An 18,207-nucleotide genomic window follows, 5' to 3' on the forward strand; every position below is an offset into this window, starting at 1 on the left:
GAGCTCTCACTTGTGTTCCATCCATGTTCAGCCAACTCTCTGCGCGACATCTCCCCATGTACCTCCAAAGCTGAACACAATTTCTCACCCTACCAGACCCGCTTCCCCCATCCCTACCCTCCCCCTCCTGACGTCCCAAAGCACTGGCCACCCAGGCTCCCAACAAGATGCCTGACATCATTCTTGCCTCACTCCCCTCAGTTAATTTTCCAAAATCACCCATTTCTTGTTGACCGCAGACCACCAGGACCAGCGTCCATGTCCTAAAAGTTACCTGGGAGCAGGCTTCCTCATCTGGTCCTCCTGGGGGGTCCCTTTCAACTGGTAGTGCCCAGGTCCGACTATATCATCTTCACCCCAATCTCCTTGGCACCCCTTCTTCCCAACCACCGATGCCCAGCCTCTCCGCCTCCTCCTCCTTCCTTCTACCTAAAGCCAAACACTCCTTGTTTTTTGACAGCAGAATAAACTTTAGGGGTCGGTGAGAACTGAGAACCCATCCCAGCTCCATCGTTTCATAACTGTGTGACCTGGAGCAGATCGCTTCACCACTGACCCTCAGTTTTATCACCTGTAAAATGGGGCTGATGGTACCCACTTTGCAGGGCTGTTGGGAAGATGGGGTGAAAATGTCCAGAATTACCATCTCAGATGACTAAAGGCCAGACAAGCCCCACCCATGAGTGAAGAGGCCAGGTGGGGCCAGTACAAATTGGAGAGCGGATGTCCCATCAGAAGAGGGGAGCTGTCTGTCATTCTAGCTATCGATGCCACAGGGAACATGGGCCCCATGTTGCTAGGACTTCTAATTTTTCAAGAGCAGCCCCCAACCATGTTTTCACGTGGAATCTCCGGATTTGTGTATGTTGGCAATTAATTGAAATGTTTCTTTAAGCTCCACAAAGGCCAAACAAAATATTTGCCTCCAGGTCGCTAGTCTGTACTCTGATATACACGAGGAGTTGGACCCAGTGCTCGCTCATAATGGGGAGTCAATAAACATGAATTCCCTTCTCTGTGCTGCTTATTGATTCTCTCAAAAAAAAAAAGTCACTCGCATTGACGCCTCCCCTCCTCCGCCCATCACCATCATCTTCACGCAGCCCTCAGGGCCAGCAGTCCAGCCACAGACCCAGGCAGGGCTCGGCACCCCTCGCCCAAGAGGCCTCCCCTCCCCAGCTCCTCCTCAGCCTTCCGGGCAGAAGGGAGCTCTTTGCTTGGGTCTGACACTTCAAAGTCCCCAGGCTTTCCTTGTCTCATTTATCTTTCCAACAACCTATGAAGTAGTTATTATTGACCCCAACATGTAAATGAGGGGAAAATAAGGTTCAGAGGGTGTAAGTCAGTCAAGAGATGCTTATCAGACACCTACAATGCAGCAGGCTCTGTTAAATGGCAAACCCAAGGTCACACAGAGTCTTCTTGGTTGCAAGCGACTGAAATTTAAATTAAACAGACTTGGGCAAAGGGGTGTTGTAGAGGGGAAACCACATCACGGGGTTCCAAAGATAAATGGAGCCAGGGAGGCACAGCCTCCCAAGCACTCACTTGCTCCTCTCTTGTTTCTGCTTCCCTCTAGTTCCCAGAGTCACCATCTCCTCCAGGAGAGCGGCATTTCCAAACAGCACTCCACCAGCAGGCCCAGAGCCTCACTTCTCAGTGTTTATCATCGGACAGACACTGTCCCTGCCCACATTCAAAAGTCCCAGAGAAGGACCTTTGGTCGATCAGCGTGGGTTACGTTGTCACAGTGGGCTGATCAACTGAGCAAGGTAAGAGTGACCAGTGAGCTCAATCTGGGGCCAGTCTCATCCCCCGAGCCAGTCAACAGCCAACAGGAGAGCGAGCTGGTGGGGAGATGTGGCTGCTTGGTGTGAGGATGGGAGAACTGCACGGGAAATGAGGCTGCTGCTGGTTCAGTAAGAGATGTCTTCATCTGGGCTTCCCCAAAAGCCAAGCCTGAGACAAGGATTTGCAGGCAAGTTGTCTGTTTGGGAGGTGACCCCAGGAAATATGGGCGTGGGAATGGGAGGTGAGGCAGAGAAGGGAAGGAAGCTGATGAAGAGTATGTAATTGAGTGGGTTACCTCCGTGAGCTCAGCCTTGCTGGGGACCTCAGGGAAAGACTAGGACATGGGCCTTATAGTTATCTCAGCCCACGGGGAGGAGGCTGGAGGATTTATGCCCTAACTTCCAACAGTCATTGGTTGAGGGCTGCCCCCAGTGAGGCATCACTTCCTTGGCACTTCCAGCCTGCCCTGTACTCGGGCAGAGAGGCCCCAGAAGCCCAGAGAGCCCCAGCAGGGTGGCAGGTGCTGGCCACTGGACATGGGGTGTCCCTGCCTTAAGTCACCATGCTTTACATAGGTCCCCCCAATCCCCAAACTGGAGCAGACCAAGGAGCTGTGGGGTGGGTTCTGACAGCACCTGCTGCCTGTACTGATCACTAGAAGGAACAAAGTTTAAAACCCAGATCTGTCCAATTGTTTGCAGTAAGCCATGTGCTCCCCAGACTAGACCATGACTGAGCAGAGGTGCTGAACATCCAGGCCAGAGCCCAAGGGAGGTCCCTGGCCTTGGAATGCCAGCAGCAGGGAATGTGGTGGCCAGTGACCAAAGCTGCAAGAACTATACATCAGCCTCTCAATGCTCTACAAAGGAGGCCCCTCAGGGAATCAAGACGCGCTGCCCAGAGACAGCAGGGCACCGGTGACTGGGTCACCAGTTCAGTCTCACTGTGGGCCTGGATGGAGGGGTGAGGGGGCGTGGAAGCATGGGGCCCTCAGTCTTCAGGACAGCAGTCTCACTGCTGCCATGACCCAGAGTCTCCGAAATAGTGGAAGAGACCAAGGAGGCCAGGCCAGCTCCAGCCCCCTCAGGCTGAGCATGGGAACATAGGCAGAGCTGGTGGGGTGGGTCTCTGGGCCCAGGGAAAAGCATGGCTATGTGCCCACTGGGGTCCCCTGGAAAATAAAAATGAATGTCTACCCAACTGGTGAGGGACAGTCTACAGAGCAGGGAGGTGAAGGAATAGGGGCTGGACACGCCAACTGTAACTCACCATACTTGTCCTCTCAGTCACTGACCATAGCAGCTGTCACCCCATTCCACAGAAAGGACGCTAAGGCTCAGAAAGGAGAAATGGTTTGACCAAGGCCACGTGGCTCAGGAGCAGGAGAGGTTTGAACGCGGGTCTTACAGATTCTGGCACACTGCTCTCCTCTTCTCAGCTCTGCTGCTTCTCTGCCACGCCCACAGCCCCTCCTTCCAAGACTCCTGCCATCCCACCACTCCCCTCATGCTCAAAAGAAGCACCTTGAAGAGGGGAGGGTACGGCTTGGTGTTAGAGTATGTGCTTAGCATGCACAAAGTCCTGGGTTCAAGCCCCAGCACCTCCATTAAAAAATAAATAAATTTAATTACCCTACACACACACACACCCAAAAGCCTAAAGTCTCCACTGGGGATAGGCACTCACAACTCTCTCTGTTTCCAGGAGAAAACATAGCTTCTCCAGCAAAGGAGCAGGCTCTCTGGCTACAGCCTCAAAACAGACACAAACCAGCTACAGAGGAAGCTCTCCTGCAGGCTGGGCCCGGCTCTTCCCCCAGAACCTGTGTGCTGGGCCTCCCCAGCTCCCCTCTAGTCCATAAGCATCTGGAGGGCAGGAACCAGTGGCATCTCCTATCCTTCCAGTGATGCTGAAGGATTGGACAGCTCAGGCCCATGAGGCTGTTTACTGATGGGCTCTCCCAAAGACATCACCAAATAATGGGGGACGGAAATCAGACAGCAGCCTCACGTCAGCCCCACTCTGATGTCAGTCCCAGCTGAGAACGGCAGCCGCTGGCATTTATCGTGTGTTTCTTACGTGCCAGGCATACGTGTTTTACATGTTTGCATTCATCTGAGCCTCACACCCATCCTATGAGATACTACTGTAGGTACTCTAGTGGTCTCTACTTCCAGGTGAAGAAACCGAGACCCAGGGGGGCTAAGAAACTTGTGCAAGGTTGCACAGCCAGTAGGCAGGAGAGCTGCGGTGGGAATTCAGGCCAGAGCCCAGGCTGTCAAAACAACATCATGTCAACATCCTTCTGCCCAAGAATTTGGCAGTGCTCTTGGCTCCCTTACTCTTGATAAATGCAATCATTCATCCATTCATCTTCAGATACTCACAGAGCACCTACTGTGTGCCAGGTGCTATGCCAAATGGTGGAGTTGGAGCAGTGAGCATGATTCCCGTGGCCCAACCTCTGGGCCTGGTCCCCTTGAATATCACAGTCTCAAGGAGAGGACCTGAAACACACGAGCACACCTGTGACTCTAGGAATGCCATTGTGATGAGGATACAGAGAAGCACATGCTGAAGGAACAGATAACACAGAACCTGACCTAGTTGCAGACCTGGAACACATTTTTGTTTTAACATGATTGGCATTTTCCAGAGACGACTGCTGTGTGTGAACAACTGATTAGAGAGGGGCAAGGTGAGAGCAGTAACTGTTACGTGTGTGAGGCACATAGAGCATCTGGCCCAGCGGAGGTGCCCAGCGATGAAGCTGGCATTACTACCCCAGCTTTCCCACCTCTCCTGAGCACAGTGAATGGGCACCACCGTGGCCCCACAGGCCAGCCTTTCTTGTTCCTCCAGGACAAAGTTTACTCTCCTTTGGGAGCAGTCGTTTTGATGGTTAACTGCTGGGGTATCAGGCCCTGGTGCCTGTATGGCCCTCTGCCTGCTGCATTCAGAAGGGAGCCTGGGGGGATGGCTGGTCTCCAGAAAAGAGTCCAACTCCCAGCCACCCCACACCCAGTAACAGGGAGAAGAGGCAGGGGTCAGGCTGAGCCAGAACATGTCAAAGATGACGAGAGACAGAAGGGCCCGGGCTGAGGTTTGGAGGGACCCAGAGAGCCAAGCAGAGCCCAGAGAACCTCGACAGCACAGAGCAGGGAGGGGAGAGGAAGACAGATGTAAAGCCAGATCTACTTGTGGGTCCAGTGTCTCCTTCCTTGTGTCTCACCCCGTCTCCCCAGGAAAAGTAAACCCTCCTTTGGCCATGATCCCTCTGCCCCCAGCCAACCTTCCTCCTTCCTTTGCGAGCTTCCTGAAAAGGTATCATCTGTGCTTTCTTGCCCACTGTCCTCTGCCTTCTATCCCCATCACTCTGCTGAAATCACTCTGGCAAAAGTCACCGGGGACCTGACCGGCCTCTCCCCTGCCTGCCATGCTTTCTCCTCCACCTGCAACTCTTTTATGCCTGCTTCCTAAAATGTCAGTGCTCCCCAGAGCTCTGCCTGGACCCTCATCTCCTCCCACTCTGCACGCTTTCCCAAGATCACCTCGTTCCCTCTGGTGGCTCTTGACAATCCCCAAAGCACATCTCCAGCCATCACTGCCTGAGGCCAGCACAGTCCCTGTGGCTGCCCCTCAAACCCTCCCATTCCGCAGATGGACGATTGAACTCATTAACTGCCAAACATCAGGGAAGAAACTCCCTGTCACCTTCGCCTCCCCCACAAACAACCTACCTTCCTCCTGTGTTCCTTACTTCCATCAGGAGACCCACCACCTGCCAAATCGCCAAAACTAGCAACCTGGGAGCCATCCCAGCACTTCCTCCCACATCCTCCCCTGCATCCAGTCAGACCCCAAACACTGCCAGTGGTACTTGCCACCTATTTCCCAAATCTATCCCTCTGGCTCATCTCTTGCCTAAATCATTGCAATAAATTTTTCTTACTGGTCTTGCACACCGCTTCTCTCGAACGGAGGGAGCTTTCCAAACAGTCAGTCCTCATTATTCACAGATTCCATATGTGTGAGTTCGCCTAGTCCCTAAAACTTATTTAACCCCAAAATCAATACTTGGCGATGCTTCCACGGTCGTCCATGGACACGTGCACACCCGTGCACAGAGCAGCGAAACATGAGTCATGTGATATGCAGGTTGAACAAGGGGATGCTTTGCCTCATTCCAGATGATACTGTAAAATAATGTCCTATTTGAGGTCGATTTATTGCCACTCTTGCCCATTTTTGTGCTCATGGAAGGTGATGCTGCGGTTTAAACTGGCCCCCAAGCACAGCGCTGAAGTGCTGTCTAGTGTTCCCAACGCAGAAAGGCTGTGACAGGCTTTAGGGAGTAAATCCGTGTGTTAGATGAGCTTCGTTCGGGCGTGAGTTACAGTGCTGTTGGCTATGAGTTCAACGTAAATGATATATATTAAATAAGGTGTCTTTAAAGAGAAGCACACATAAAACAAGGTTACAGTATTGATCAGTTGATGAAAATGTTGCAATCAGAGACTCGCAGGAACCGAACCCTGTATTTCCCCTACTGGCAAAGTTTCAGGATTTGCTAATTCAGTGTCTGTGGTGATTTACAGAACATAACTACCATGAAGAATGAGAATGGACTGTACCAATCTGACTACGTCAGCCTCCTTTCTTCCCCGAGGCCTCCCTCTGCACACAAGATAAATCCAAACCCCTTAGCTCAGTCTTTCACAGTCCAGAATGTCCTTGCTTTTAAGTGCCCCCCCAACCCTGTTCCAGTCGACTCTCCAAAATTTTTACATCTTCTTTCACAGAGGTCCTCTGCACACTCTGTGCCCCTTGCTTCAAAGGACTCTCCTCTTGGTGAACTCCTACACATCCTTCAAGACCCAGCTTAAATGTCACCTTGTCTGGGTCTCTTTCTGGCAGAAATTGACACTCTCCTCTGTGTTATATGCCTCTTACAGCACTTCTCACAATTTTGTACCTGATCCATTCATAGGTCTCCTCTCTTCTGTACTTGGCACTAGTTTGGGAGAAGAACAGTGTAGAGGGAGATACATGTGACTGTCTTTGCAGGGTCCATGTAATTCATACATCAGTCATTTAAGAAACATAAACGGAGGCTTAACTGGGTACCAGGCACCATACTAGGCCCCCAGGGTCCAGCACTGCCCACATGTGTGGAGCACTGGGCATGTAGTGTGGCACGTGTGTAAGAGTGTGTGTGTGTGTGGGACTGCATTGTGCTGGCTGTGGACCTGTGGTGTTCGTGGTTCTTGGATATACCATCCATGAATTCCAGCCCCATGTGACCTGCTGATAAAGGGCACCTTAGAAGTGAATTAGGCTAACAGGCTGTGTCTGGGCGCTAATGAGAAACCCTCCCAAGGCGCTCCCTGCCCACACTTCCCACCTCCCTGACAGTAAGCGCCTGACACAGGGCTTGCCTTTTTAACCCAAAGACAACATCCATCCACAGGAGATTTTCTCTGGCAAGTAGTCTGTCTCCCCTCCTTTCTCTCCCTTCCCTGCATCTCAGAGAGAAGAGGCATAGGAATAGGGAAAAAGGGAGGAAGACATTTTGTGCGGGTACCCACCCCGTGCCAGGCGTGTGCAGGCAGTTGATGTACATCACAGGCAGTCGTAGAAAGGGTTTTCTGGGTGCCGGCCACTGTTCTGGCACTGCACCTCTACCGGTTGGGTTAATCAGCGCGCCAGCCCTATGAGGTAGGCAAGGCCGTTCTCCCACTGCACAGATGGGAAACTGGGGCGTCGCACAGACAGGAAAAGGCAGAGTTGTTCAGGTGCTGTGCTGCAGTCTCTGTTCTCACAGGGCACCCCTCACGGGTACAGCATGTCTCATTATACATCCAAGAAACAGGGAAGCTGTCCAGATCTGAAAGAGGTGAGATTCCAGGTGCAGTGATTGGGCCCAGGTGCAGAGGTGTGAGACTCAGGTGAAGGGGTGTAGGACTCAGATATAGGGCTACGGGACCAAGATGTAGGGGTATGGGTGTATTAGCTCTGGGGTGCATTCGCTCCAGATGCAGGGGTGTGGGCTTCAGTGTGGTGGGGGTTGGACTTAGATGCAGGAGTGTAAGCTTCAGATGTAAGGATGTGGGACCCAGATGTAGGGGTGTATGAGCTCCAGGTGCAGGGTATGGGGTCCAGACACAGATGTCCCCTACCTTAACATCCTCTGCCTCCCCCGTTAGACAGGGAGTTGCTGTTCTGGACAGGACTCATCAATCCCAAGTCCTTTCTGCTAGAGCTCCCCCTCAAGGTCATTCTTACATCAGTGTGTCTCTGGGCCCCTCATCTGTGTGTCTGTCTCAGGCTGGGAGAACCCGCCAGCTTCTTCTGACTCTCTCTTCATCTCTGTAGCCCAGCACCAAACATAGCACCTGGCACACAGCCATGTCTCAGCAATGATCCTTGAATGTAAAACAAGGGTTGGTAGAAAGGCAAGTGTATGTGATGTCAGGAGCAGGGAGCAGCCACTCAGGGCAGGGGTGGGAGGCTGGTGAAGGGCAGTCAGCCATGCAGCGGTTGGGGAGGTGCTTGGTGTTCCTGTCTGGGGGAGGGGTGGGGCTGTGTATGTGGAGAAAAGGCAGCTTTCCGTGCAACCCCTCATGCACTCAGTGTCAGGGTGCAAAGACTGAACTAGATTTTGGCAGCAAGGGGACGGCAGGAATGGGCAGACTGGGCCCAGAAACCTGTCCTATGACCCCTTTGCTATCATGAGAGGCTGCACAGCTGGTGCTAGACTTACCAGCTGGTAACTAAGGCCAAGTTGGTGAGTTCCTGGGGGTCAGGGGCTGATCCATGTTATATCTCACTCACAAGCCCCTAAAAATGTCCATTGGTGGGGACCGATTCATTCATTCAACAGGGACGTTCCACCTAGAGCAGGTCTAGTTAAAATCAACTATTCCAATACAGTCTGACGATCACATGGAAGCTCATGGCCGTGGGAAGCCCTGAGATGGGGCCCTAAGCCACCTGGGGCTGTGCAGTCAGGGAGGGCTTCTTGGAGGAGTAGTCCAAGGAGAAAGGAGAGGGAAGGGCATCCAGGTAGGGCAACTGATGGGCAAAAGTATTTGGGCTAGAGACAGAATTTGGGAGTCATGGCACTTCCAAAGGTAACTGAAGCCGTGAGAACAGAAGGCCACGGAGGAGCAACTGGAGAAGGAGGAGTGTCTGGAGCAGCTCGTAGAGTCTTCAGAGGTAGCAGAGGGCATTTCTGGAGAGGAATGAGAATCCAGGACAGGCCTCAGCTCCTCCCAATGAGGCCAGGGGTGGGAAGACAAGCAGGGGGTCAGAGTGGACCTGTGGTTCTCCTTGAAAGGATGTCAGGATTTGGGGCTTAGGGCTCCGGGAGGAGGGAACACCTAAGTCTCCTGGGCCTCATTGCAGGCAGTCTGGGGAGGCTGGGGCCCAGCCAATGGCAGGGCCCCATGCAACTCCTCCCCATCCAGGGCCGGCGGCACACCCAGGCTGCCTGCCGAAATCGGCAATCTCTGTCCCTAGAAACAGGCTTCCCTAAACACTCTTCCTGGTTCTGACATGAGTTCCGGCTGCCTGCTGAGTTCGACCACCAGCGGCCAGGAGGAGTAGCCACTCAGGTAAGGCCATCTGTGCCCAGATGTGCCCTGCCCCTCAGCATACCTGGAAGAGGCAGATTTCTCTGGCGGAGAGTCTGGGGAGTAGCCTGGACACATCCCGTGTCCTGATAGTGGAGGAATGAAGGGCTCCGCCCTCCTCTGCTCTCGGTTTTCCCCCTCTCTCCCCAGCTGAGCAGAGGTGGGAGCCAGGGACTGAGTGGGAGAGGGGCTCACAGAGGGGCCAGGAGCTGAGGAGGCAGATCTGCTCTGCCTGGGCCTGCCAAACCCCACCCTGCCCTGCCCTGCCCCAGATTGGGCTGGGCAGAGAGCCCCTGGGCTGGAGCCTCCTTGGTATTCCGTGAGGAACTGCCAGGAGTTCCACCCACCTTAGGCAGGACTGAGCAATTACAAGCTGATGATTCAGAGCAGGGGCCCCACATTCAAGGGGTAAGTAGACAGGAAGGTGGAGAGACGGGGTGGGGAGCAGAGTCACCCCCAGCCTCCCTCACTGGGGATCCACCTGGTGGAGGAAGGAGTGGGCACAGATCAGACAGGCAGAAGACTTCCTGCAACCTCAGGAAAGGGCCCAGGCCCAGAGTGTGGGCCCTGGAGCCAGCCAGCCTTCAAATCCCAGCTCTGCCACTTACCAGCTGTGTAACTGCGAGCAAATTAATTAACCTCTCTGTGCTCCACTTTTCTCATTTGTAAATTGGGGATAAACCATCTACTCTTTTATACAGTTGCTATGTTGGTTCATGCAAAGTGCTCAGAACAGTGCCGACACTGCCTAAACACCCAGTAAATGTTGGCTTTTGTCACTACCTTGCTTATCCGAAGCGGATGGTGCAGGGGGTCAGGACAGCGTGATGACCTTCAGCCTGGACCAGTCCTGGAGGGACATCAGGAACCCCTTAGAGCAACAGACTGTGCAATATATGCATATATACGCATGACTGGGACATTATGCTGTACACCAGAGATTGACACACTGTAACTGACTATATTTCAGTTTAAAAAAAAAAAAAGAGCCTGTGTAAACCAACTCCCTGAGGTCTCCGGGGTCAGGCAGGCAGGGGGAGCCGGTAAGGTGAGGCCACAATTTGTGGGTCTCTCCACCAGGCAGAGGAATTCCAAGTGAGGAACTGAGGCACCCTTCACTCTGAACAGTAGTCACTTTCTCTAATTGGAGGTAAATCTGATTCTTGTATGTTCATCAGGCCAAACCGAACGGCAGAACTAACCAGAGCCAGCAATTCCCACTTTGGTGTCTGTTCCTCAAGATGGCCAGAAAAGGGAGGGTCTATGGTCGAAGGAGTTTGTGCAGATGCTACATATTCTGACCCCTTTTTGGAGATTCATAATGTGAACTTACTAGTATGGTCAAGTAAAGGGACCTGTTTAACTTTGCTGAACACAGTGCTTGCCTACCATTTTGAACACAGAATCCTTTTCTCTTACTGCTTCTGTGACCAGCCTACTGAGCAGGGCTCCAGGGAACAGCAGTTTGGGAAACTCGGGAACACCAGGCAACTCCAGGAAGCCTGCAGGATAAAGAGAATCATTGTGCCCTACCCTGTATTTCAGTTGGATTGCCACTGACCTTGCTTCAAGTGAGGGGCACCTGAGCAGGACACTGCCTGGATATTTATGGAGTGTTAGACCAGATGGGAGTTTTGGGACAAGGTTCCAGCCTCTTCTCTAACCCAAGCCCCCAAGCCAAGTCAAAGAGCAGATTCCCCTTGGAAAGAGGCTGTCTGAGGGGAGACAGCAGTGCTTAGAAAGGAAAGAAGTCATCCTTGGGCTCGGCCCCCAGAGGAGAGGGCTGGGGTTGGAACAGAGGGATGAAGGCAGGATGTCTCACCTCCTTAAGCCTTCACTGTGTGGGACCATAAGACTGGAGCTGAGGCCCTGGGAGGAGCAGGTGGCTCCCTGGACCCGCCTTCACCCACTTTTATGGGTAAGAGTTGAGTACTAGGCTTAATTACCTGTGCTCCAGTCTCAGCTCTGTAGCTAATAGTAGCGTAACCCCATCTGACCCCTCTCAGCCTCAGTTTCCTTCATCTGTACAAGGGGGACAATGATAGAGCCTAACTCCGCCGTGGCTGTGAGGCTCAAACACAATGACATAGTCCTATAAAGCGCTGAGAGTGAGCATTCCATAAATGTGGGAAATTAGCATTATCATCTCCCCGCAGTAGCAGCCGACGCCTGGGGCCACCATGAACTGGGGGATCTTCGAGGGGCTCCTGAGCGGAGTCAACAAGTACGCCACCGCCTTCGGGCGCGTCTGGCTGTCCCTGGTCTTCATCTTCCGTGTGCTGGTGTACCTGGTGACCGCCGAGCGCGTGTGGAGTGACGACCACAAAGACTTCAACTGTGACACCCGCCAGCCAGGCTGCTCCAATGTCTGCTTCGACGAGTTCTTCCCCGTGACCCACGTGCGCCTCTGGGCCCTGCAGCTCATCCTGGTCACGTGCCCCTCGCTGCTCGTGGTCATGCACGTGGCCTACCGCGAGGCTCGGGAGAAGAAGCACCAAGAGGCGGCGGGGAAGGACGGTGGGCGCCTCTACCTAAACCCCGGAAAGAAGAGGGGTGGGCTCTGGTGGACGTACGTCTTCAGCCTGGTGTTCAAGGCTGGTGTGGATGCCGCCTTCCTCTACGTGTTCCATTTGTTCTACCCCAAATACACCCTCCCTCGGGTGGTCAAGTGCCACGCGGCTCCGTGTCCCAACACGGTGGACTGCTTCATCTCCAAGCCCACGGAGAAAAACATCTTCACTCTCTTCATGGTAATCACGGCTGCCATCTGCATCCTGCTCAACCTGGTGGAGCTGGCCTACCTGGTAAGCAAGAGGTGCCGTGAGTGCCTGGTGGCCAGGAGAGCCTGGGCCAGGCATGTGGGCCGCCACCGGGACTGGGCCGCCTCTTCCTGCAAACCAGACGACCTCCTCTCTGGAGACCTCATCTTTCTGGGCTCCGACACTCCCCCTCCTCTCTTACTGGACCACCCTCAAGACTACGTGAAGAAAACCAATGTGTGAGGGGCTGCCTGGTCCCGTCTGGGTTGGAAGGACCCGGCACCTCTCAGAGATGCAGCCTTGGGGGTGGGGGTGCTAAGCTGTGAGGGGTGGGGGGCAGGCAAGAGGGAGGGACAGATGACCTGGGGTCAAGTCCCTATTCCCCAGCTCCTGCCACAGCCCAGCTGGGTGCTTGGACAAGGTACCCCTCAGAGCTGAACCTCAGTTTCCTTTTGTGTGAAACAGAGATGAGGAGGCCCACCTCCCAGGGTTGTCGCAGTGAAGAGGGGTTTAATAAGAGATAATAACATGCCTTCGGTGTGTGGGGCCCACAGTCAGGGCTTAATAAAAGTCAGCGCATTCACTGATTCAACGTGCCCTTCGATCCTTCGCCCTTTTCTATCCTTATCAGGTCATTGGGCCAACATCTCTGCCCCTGCAAAGAGCTGAACTTGATCCAGCCACATGAGAGGCCATTCCCTCCCCCAGGAGAGGGTCCCCCAGCACTCCTGTGGGGTAGGGTGGGGGGGCCATGCTGCTTTTCATGCTCAAGTCTAGCCTTTATCCCCAGTTGCAATTTTAAGCCCGTGGGTGGTCTGCAAAGAGAATGGAGCTTGGTATGTGGGGAGCCGCATGTCACAGTGGAAAGTTAATGGACTTTTGAGTCATAACACTTGCACTTGAACCCAAGTTCCACTGGGATCTGGGAAAGTGATCAGCTTCGCTCCAAAATGGGTTAATAGCCACGCCTGTGGGGTGGTTGTAAGGCTGGATGAGCTCACGGCTGGATGGGGTTACCCAGCTGTAAAGGGCCACATAAATGTTAACCACTGGTATTAGGAAGTGCTCTATAAATGCTTGTGGGGAATGAGGCAGAGGAGCCCCTCCCTGGCTGTGCATTAACCTTCACTGTCCCAGCCACCAGGACGCAGGCCCAAGGCCTCTCTGCAGCCCCCACTGGGTCACACTCCGACCTCCGCAGAAACCCAGGCCCAGAGGGGATGGACAGGGAAGCTGCACCTGGCCCTTTGCCAGCTGGAGAATTTCATGCTGCGCCCTGCATTCCTGCTCTCCACCAGGGCAGCGGTGCCCTTGTTCAGAGGAACCACAGCTGGCCCCTCCCATCCCCTACTCAACTCACCAGCAACCCAAGCTCTAGGCCCCAGAAACGTCCCTGCCAGGGTGGGATGCAATCCTGGACTAAACTGAGATTGCCCCTTTCCAGAGATGTCAGCCGCTAAGGGCCTCAGAACCAGGCTTCCAGAGGAAAAGGGCAGGAGAGAGGACTGGGGAAAGGGGGACAGGGTCGGGGTATTAAGGCAGTCAAAGAGGGGACGATGCCATTTGGTGCTGATCTGGGCCTGAGCACCAGGATACCAGGCTCCTGCCCCCATTCACGGCAGTTTCACCCATATATCTTCCAGCGCAGGGAGCCAGACCCAGCCATGCCTGACCAAACTGCAGAGAAGGCGTGGGCCAGGGGAGAAGAGCCACAGGTGTTTACCCTGAACGCGTGCCCGGGAAGTCCGCCCACCAGCCTGCCTGCCCACCCGGGCACTCTCGCTTGGCTCATTGGCTCAGCAAGCCCCACCCAGTAGGGGAGTAAGGAACAAAAGCTGCCTACAGGAGGCCCTGGGGCAGACGGGCAGACAGACTAGCCCACAGACAGGAGAGTGGCTGCTACACTCAAGAAAGGTGAGGGCCACGTCGGGCAGGAGACTGGGCTGGGAGGCAGGGATCAGATGGGCTGAGGACCCCCAGGGGACCTCAGGCTGTGGGCCCGGCTTCAGGGAGGAGCAGAGGGGACACAGGATCTCTCGGGAAACCCAGGGAAGCCCCAAGGAGGGGAAGGGATGTCCTGCCAGACCAAAGGAAGGACAGAAGTCTAGAGAGGAGATAAGGAAGAGGAAGGGTCAGGAAGAAGTGGTGTTTCCAGCAGGTTCGGCAAACATCTACTGCGTGTTCATGGGGCCAGGCTTGGTGCTGAGTCCTGGGGAATCAGAGACGAATGAGGTATAGAGGCTGCCCTCCAGAAGCTGACAGCCTGGTACCGAAAACTGGTAAACAGACCATTTGTGTACCAGTGAGGCACTCTGCCAGGAAAGATGGAGAAGGGTGCTCAGAAAATGTGCCAGAGGCACAAGGTCTGAGGATGCTGAGATCTGAGTCAGGGACAGGGGAGGGGCCGGGGCCACAGATGGAACAAGATGGCACTCCAGATAAGGGGTGTGGAGGATGGTGCAGGCAGGACACGGCCTGAATGAAACGAGAGCTGATGTGGGCAGCGAACAGCCACTGAGCAAAGACATAAGGGGGTTGGGGGGTCCCGGAAAGAAAAGGTAAATGGTGGGGGGAGGACTGTGCCAGAATCTTGCCTCTGTCTGTTCCCAAGTCCCTCCTTAAGGCTGGAATGGTTGGAATTCCAGAGGAACCTACTGTGGTCAGGACAGGCAGCCCTCAGGCCTGGCACCAACGCAGGAGGTGGCAGGATGATACCAAGCCACCGTCGTTCCAAAGAACCTGTTTCATTTGGAAGGGAACGTCAGGGTGAGGGACATCCTGGAGCCAGAGAGAAGAATGAGGGTGCATAATACTCCACAAGGTACAGGGCCTGGCTCAATAAAAGTTGGAGGAAGTTGAGGGAAAAAGATACACATCCCCACCTCCTGCGTGGTCCGTCCCTGGATCCAACCCGCACTTTGTTACTGTTTCTTCAGATGCTGTGTGACCCGCAGGGCTGAAGGTTGGGGTCGATGAGATCAGCCGCACACCCATGCAGGATGATTATCCTTCACGTTTATCTATTACCTTGTAGAATAAAATATGCCCAGATTGTGGAACTAGAAGATGAAAGTTCAAGTCCAGCTCATGGGCCGTGGGCGGGTGCCTGTCTGGGCCTTAGCTTACTCCCCCGTGAATCAGAGAGGATGGTAGTCCCTACCCCACCGAGTCATTGCGAGTGAGGACATGATGACAGTGGTTGTGAAATGGCTTTGCCTATCACACCTTTAATTAAAGGCACCCATTTCCAGGTTCCCTGAGGCCTCGTGGCCCCCAGGACCCGCACAGGTGCGCACAGGCTTAGATCACGCACGTGAAGAGCCAAGGCCATAACCAGCATGAACTGGGCGTTCCTGCAGGGCATCCTGAGCGGGGTCAACAAGTACTCCACGGCACTGGGTCGCATCTGGCTGTCCGTGGTCTTCATCTTCCGTGTGCTGGTGTACGTGGTGGCGGCCGAGGAGGTGTGGGACGATGAGCAGAAGGACTTTGTCTGCAACACCAAGCAGCCAGGCTGCCCCAACGTCTGCTACGATGAGTTCTTCCCCGTGTCCCACGTGCGCCTCTGGGCCCTACAGCTCATCCTGGTCACATGCCCCTCGCTGCTCGTGGTCATGCATGTGGCCTACCGCCATGAGCGTGAGCGGAAGCACCGCCGGAAACATGGGCCCGATGCCCCGTCCCTGTATGACAACCCCAACAAGAAGCGGGGCGGGCTCTGGTGGACATACCTGCTGAGCCTCATCTTCAAGGCTGCCGTCGACTCCGGCTTCCTCTACATCTTCCACCGCCTCTACCAGGACTATGACATGCCCCGCGTGGTGGCCTGCTCCGAGGCGCCATGCCCCCACACCGTGGACTGCTACATCTCCCGACCCACAGAGAAGAAGGTCTTCACCTACTTCATGGTGGCCACAGCTGTTATCTGCATCCTACTCAACCTCAGTGAGGTCACCTACCTGGTGGGCAAGAGGTGCCTGAAGACCCTCGGCCCCAGGCGCCGGCGGTCCCGGTGCCGGGCTCACCTGCCTGATACGTGCCCACCATATGCCCTTTCCCAGGGAGAGCACCCCCAGGATGGGAACTCTGTCCTCATGAAGGTCAGGTCCACCATGATAGATGCAGGTGGGTACCCGTAACTGGTGAGGTCGGCGGCTAAGACCACCAGAGCCTGGGCCTGCTCCCTAAGACCACAGCGGGGCAGTGGCATCATTTCTGCAGCAGGGCAGGTGAGGAAGGTGGGTGTGGAGCTCAGGAAGCCCTCACAGGGGCCAATGCTGGGAGGCAGTTCGGTCTCTGGGTCCTGAGCCCTGGGAAGGGGAGGTTGATGGCTGGCAGGGATTTTGTATATGGCATTAGGGTGTGTCAAAACCCTTAATAAATATGATTTTCTTTGTACTTTGCAGACCAGGGGAGGAGTGATGGGTAGGAAAGCAGGGAGATTCATGATGGACTTTGGAGAGGAGGTCAAGACTCAGTGGGCATTTGAACCCTGGAACCTCAGGTGCAGGTTTACCCATCACACACACACACTCACCCCACACACACCACCCACAGAATGTGCCCCCAGGATGTGCTGGGAAGCCCAGAGGCTGCTCCAGGGGTCTCTGGACTCTACAACCAAGGCAGGAGGGAAGGTACCCTCGGAGCCCCTGTGCCTAGCATGAGTCGGTTCTCAGCGAGTGTCCCTCAGATGAGTGCATGTGGCTCCACATTCCGGCCCCCCTAACCCTGCCCAGCACAGGTCCCCAGAGGTGAGTCCTCTAGGTGGGTGAGATGGTGCCAAGAGCAAGTCTTGGATGCAGAGTCTGCCAGCGTGTCTAGGAGGCACATCCCCACAGGCCAGGAACCCACTGAGAGCATCCAAGCTAAATGATCCCTCATAGATCCTCAAGTTTGAGCAACTTACCTCCTCCTTACCTCCTCTCATCCTCCCTCACCACTCACTTGACAACTTCCAAACCCACAGCTCCAGCCTGGACCTGCCTCTGGTCCCAGAGCCCCATACCAACAGCTCATGGGACAGCTTTCTGGGAGACCCCCAGACATCTCCCACTCTGCAACCCCCAAACTGACTGTGTCATCTTTCCTCAAACCTGCCCTCCCCAAAGATCACCACTCCCCACCCCATGAATAACACTACCATCCACTCAGGCATCCAAGCCAGGAGCTGGCCTGACATCCTCGTCCCCTCCCCAGCTCCTAGCCCCTCATGCCTTACATCCCACTGCAGCACCAAATCCCACTATTTTCAACCCCTAAATGTTTCCCGAGTCTGCCCCTCCTCTCCCACCCCACACCCTCCCACTGGGCCTCTCCCATCTGCCCTCCACTACAGGGACAGTGTTTTTTCTAGATACAAATCTGATCATGTCATTCCTCCTGCTTTGAAAATCCCCTCACCGCCACTGTCATCACCATTGCCCTCCATCCAACCCCACTGACGTTCCCAGCCGCACCCCCTGCCTCCTCCCTCCTTGTACCACCAATAATACCAAAGGGCTTGTGGCTCCCCAACCAGACACATCACACTAGGTCCTGCCTCAAGCCTTCAGACATGCTGTTCTCTCTGCCCGAAATGCCCTCCCTCCCTCCTTTGGGACCCTTCCTTGAACCCCAGGGACAGCCTTAACTGCCTTCTCCCTGCGCCAGCCTCGCCTGTGCCTCTGCCCTTCTTCCCAGATTGGAGTGGTCTGTTCTCCCCACCAGTCTATGAGCCCTTCACGCACGGGATGCTGAGTCATCCAGGTCCTCAGTTGCCTTCAATAAATGTTTGTGAAATGAGTAAACGGACTCTGAGCTGCCTGACAGGAGGGACTGTGTCTGGTTGATCTGAATCTGAATCTTCCACCACACCTAGCCCAGGAGTTCAGCGTCTTCCACCACACCTAGCAGGAGTTCAGCGTAGTGATTTCTTGTTTGTGTGTTTTGATGTTGTTTTCACTAAGTCCAGACTAAAGGTTTCTTTTATGGGTGAGGAAACTTTGGCCTAGAGAAGGGAGGGGAACTTCCTGGCCCACAGG

General features: G+C 54.5%; 2 protein-coding genes across 4 annotated transcripts; both read left to right on the plus strand.

Annotated features, from left to right (window-relative positions):
- The first annotated feature begins 9,249 nt into the window (after positions 1 to 9,249).
- Positions 9,250 to 12,771, plus strand: GJB5 (gap junction protein beta 5). Of its 2 annotated transcripts, none has more exons than XM_032495886.1 (2): positions 9,250 to 9,407; positions 11,582 to 12,771. In XM_032495886.1, exon 2 carries the CDS (start codon positions 11,606 to 11,608, stop codon positions 12,425 to 12,427), a length of 822 nt encoding a protein of 273 aa, XP_032351777.1. In that variant the 5' UTR covers positions 9,250 to 9,407; positions 11,582 to 11,605; the 3' UTR covers positions 12,428 to 12,771. The 2 variants fall into 2 exon arrangements, with proteins under 2 accessions (XP_032351777.1, XP_006186355.1); XM_006186293.3 differs by having other exon boundaries at positions 9,263 to 9,407; positions 11,585 to 12,771.
- A 100-nt stretch (positions 12,772 to 12,871) lies between these two features.
- On the plus strand, positions 12,872 to 17,973 carry GJB4 (gap junction protein beta 4). Of its 2 annotated transcripts, none has more exons than XM_032495888.1 (2): positions 12,872 to 14,098; positions 15,121 to 17,973. In XM_032495888.1, the coding sequence occupies exon 2, from the start codon at positions 15,523 to 15,525 to the stop codon at positions 16,321 to 16,323; it is 801 nt and encodes a 266-aa protein (XP_032351779.1). In that variant the 5' UTR covers positions 12,872 to 14,098; positions 15,121 to 15,522; the 3' UTR covers positions 16,324 to 17,973. The 2 variants fall into 2 exon arrangements, with proteins under 2 accessions (XP_032351779.1, XP_032351778.1); XM_032495887.1 differs by having other exon boundaries at positions 15,436 to 17,973.
- The last annotated feature ends 234 nt before the right edge of the window (positions 17,974 to 18,207 follow it).

The sequence above is a fragment of the Camelus ferus genome, chromosome 13, assembly GCF_009834535.1.
Source record: "Camelus ferus isolate YT-003-E chromosome 13, BCGSAC_Cfer_1.0, whole genome shotgun sequence".
Taxonomy (NCBI): domain Eukaryota; kingdom Metazoa; phylum Chordata; class Mammalia; order Artiodactyla; family Camelidae; genus Camelus; species Camelus ferus.

Bases quoted from the DNA above. Each gene is read 5' to 3' on its own strand.
- GJB5 (XM_032495886.1), top strand. From the start codon at position 11,606: ATGAACTGGGGGATCTTCGAGGGGCTCCTGAGCGGAGTCAACAAGTAC.
- GJB4 (XM_032495888.1), top strand. From the start codon at position 15,523: ATGAACTGGGCGTTCCTGCAGGGCATCCTGAGCGGGGTCAACAAGTAC.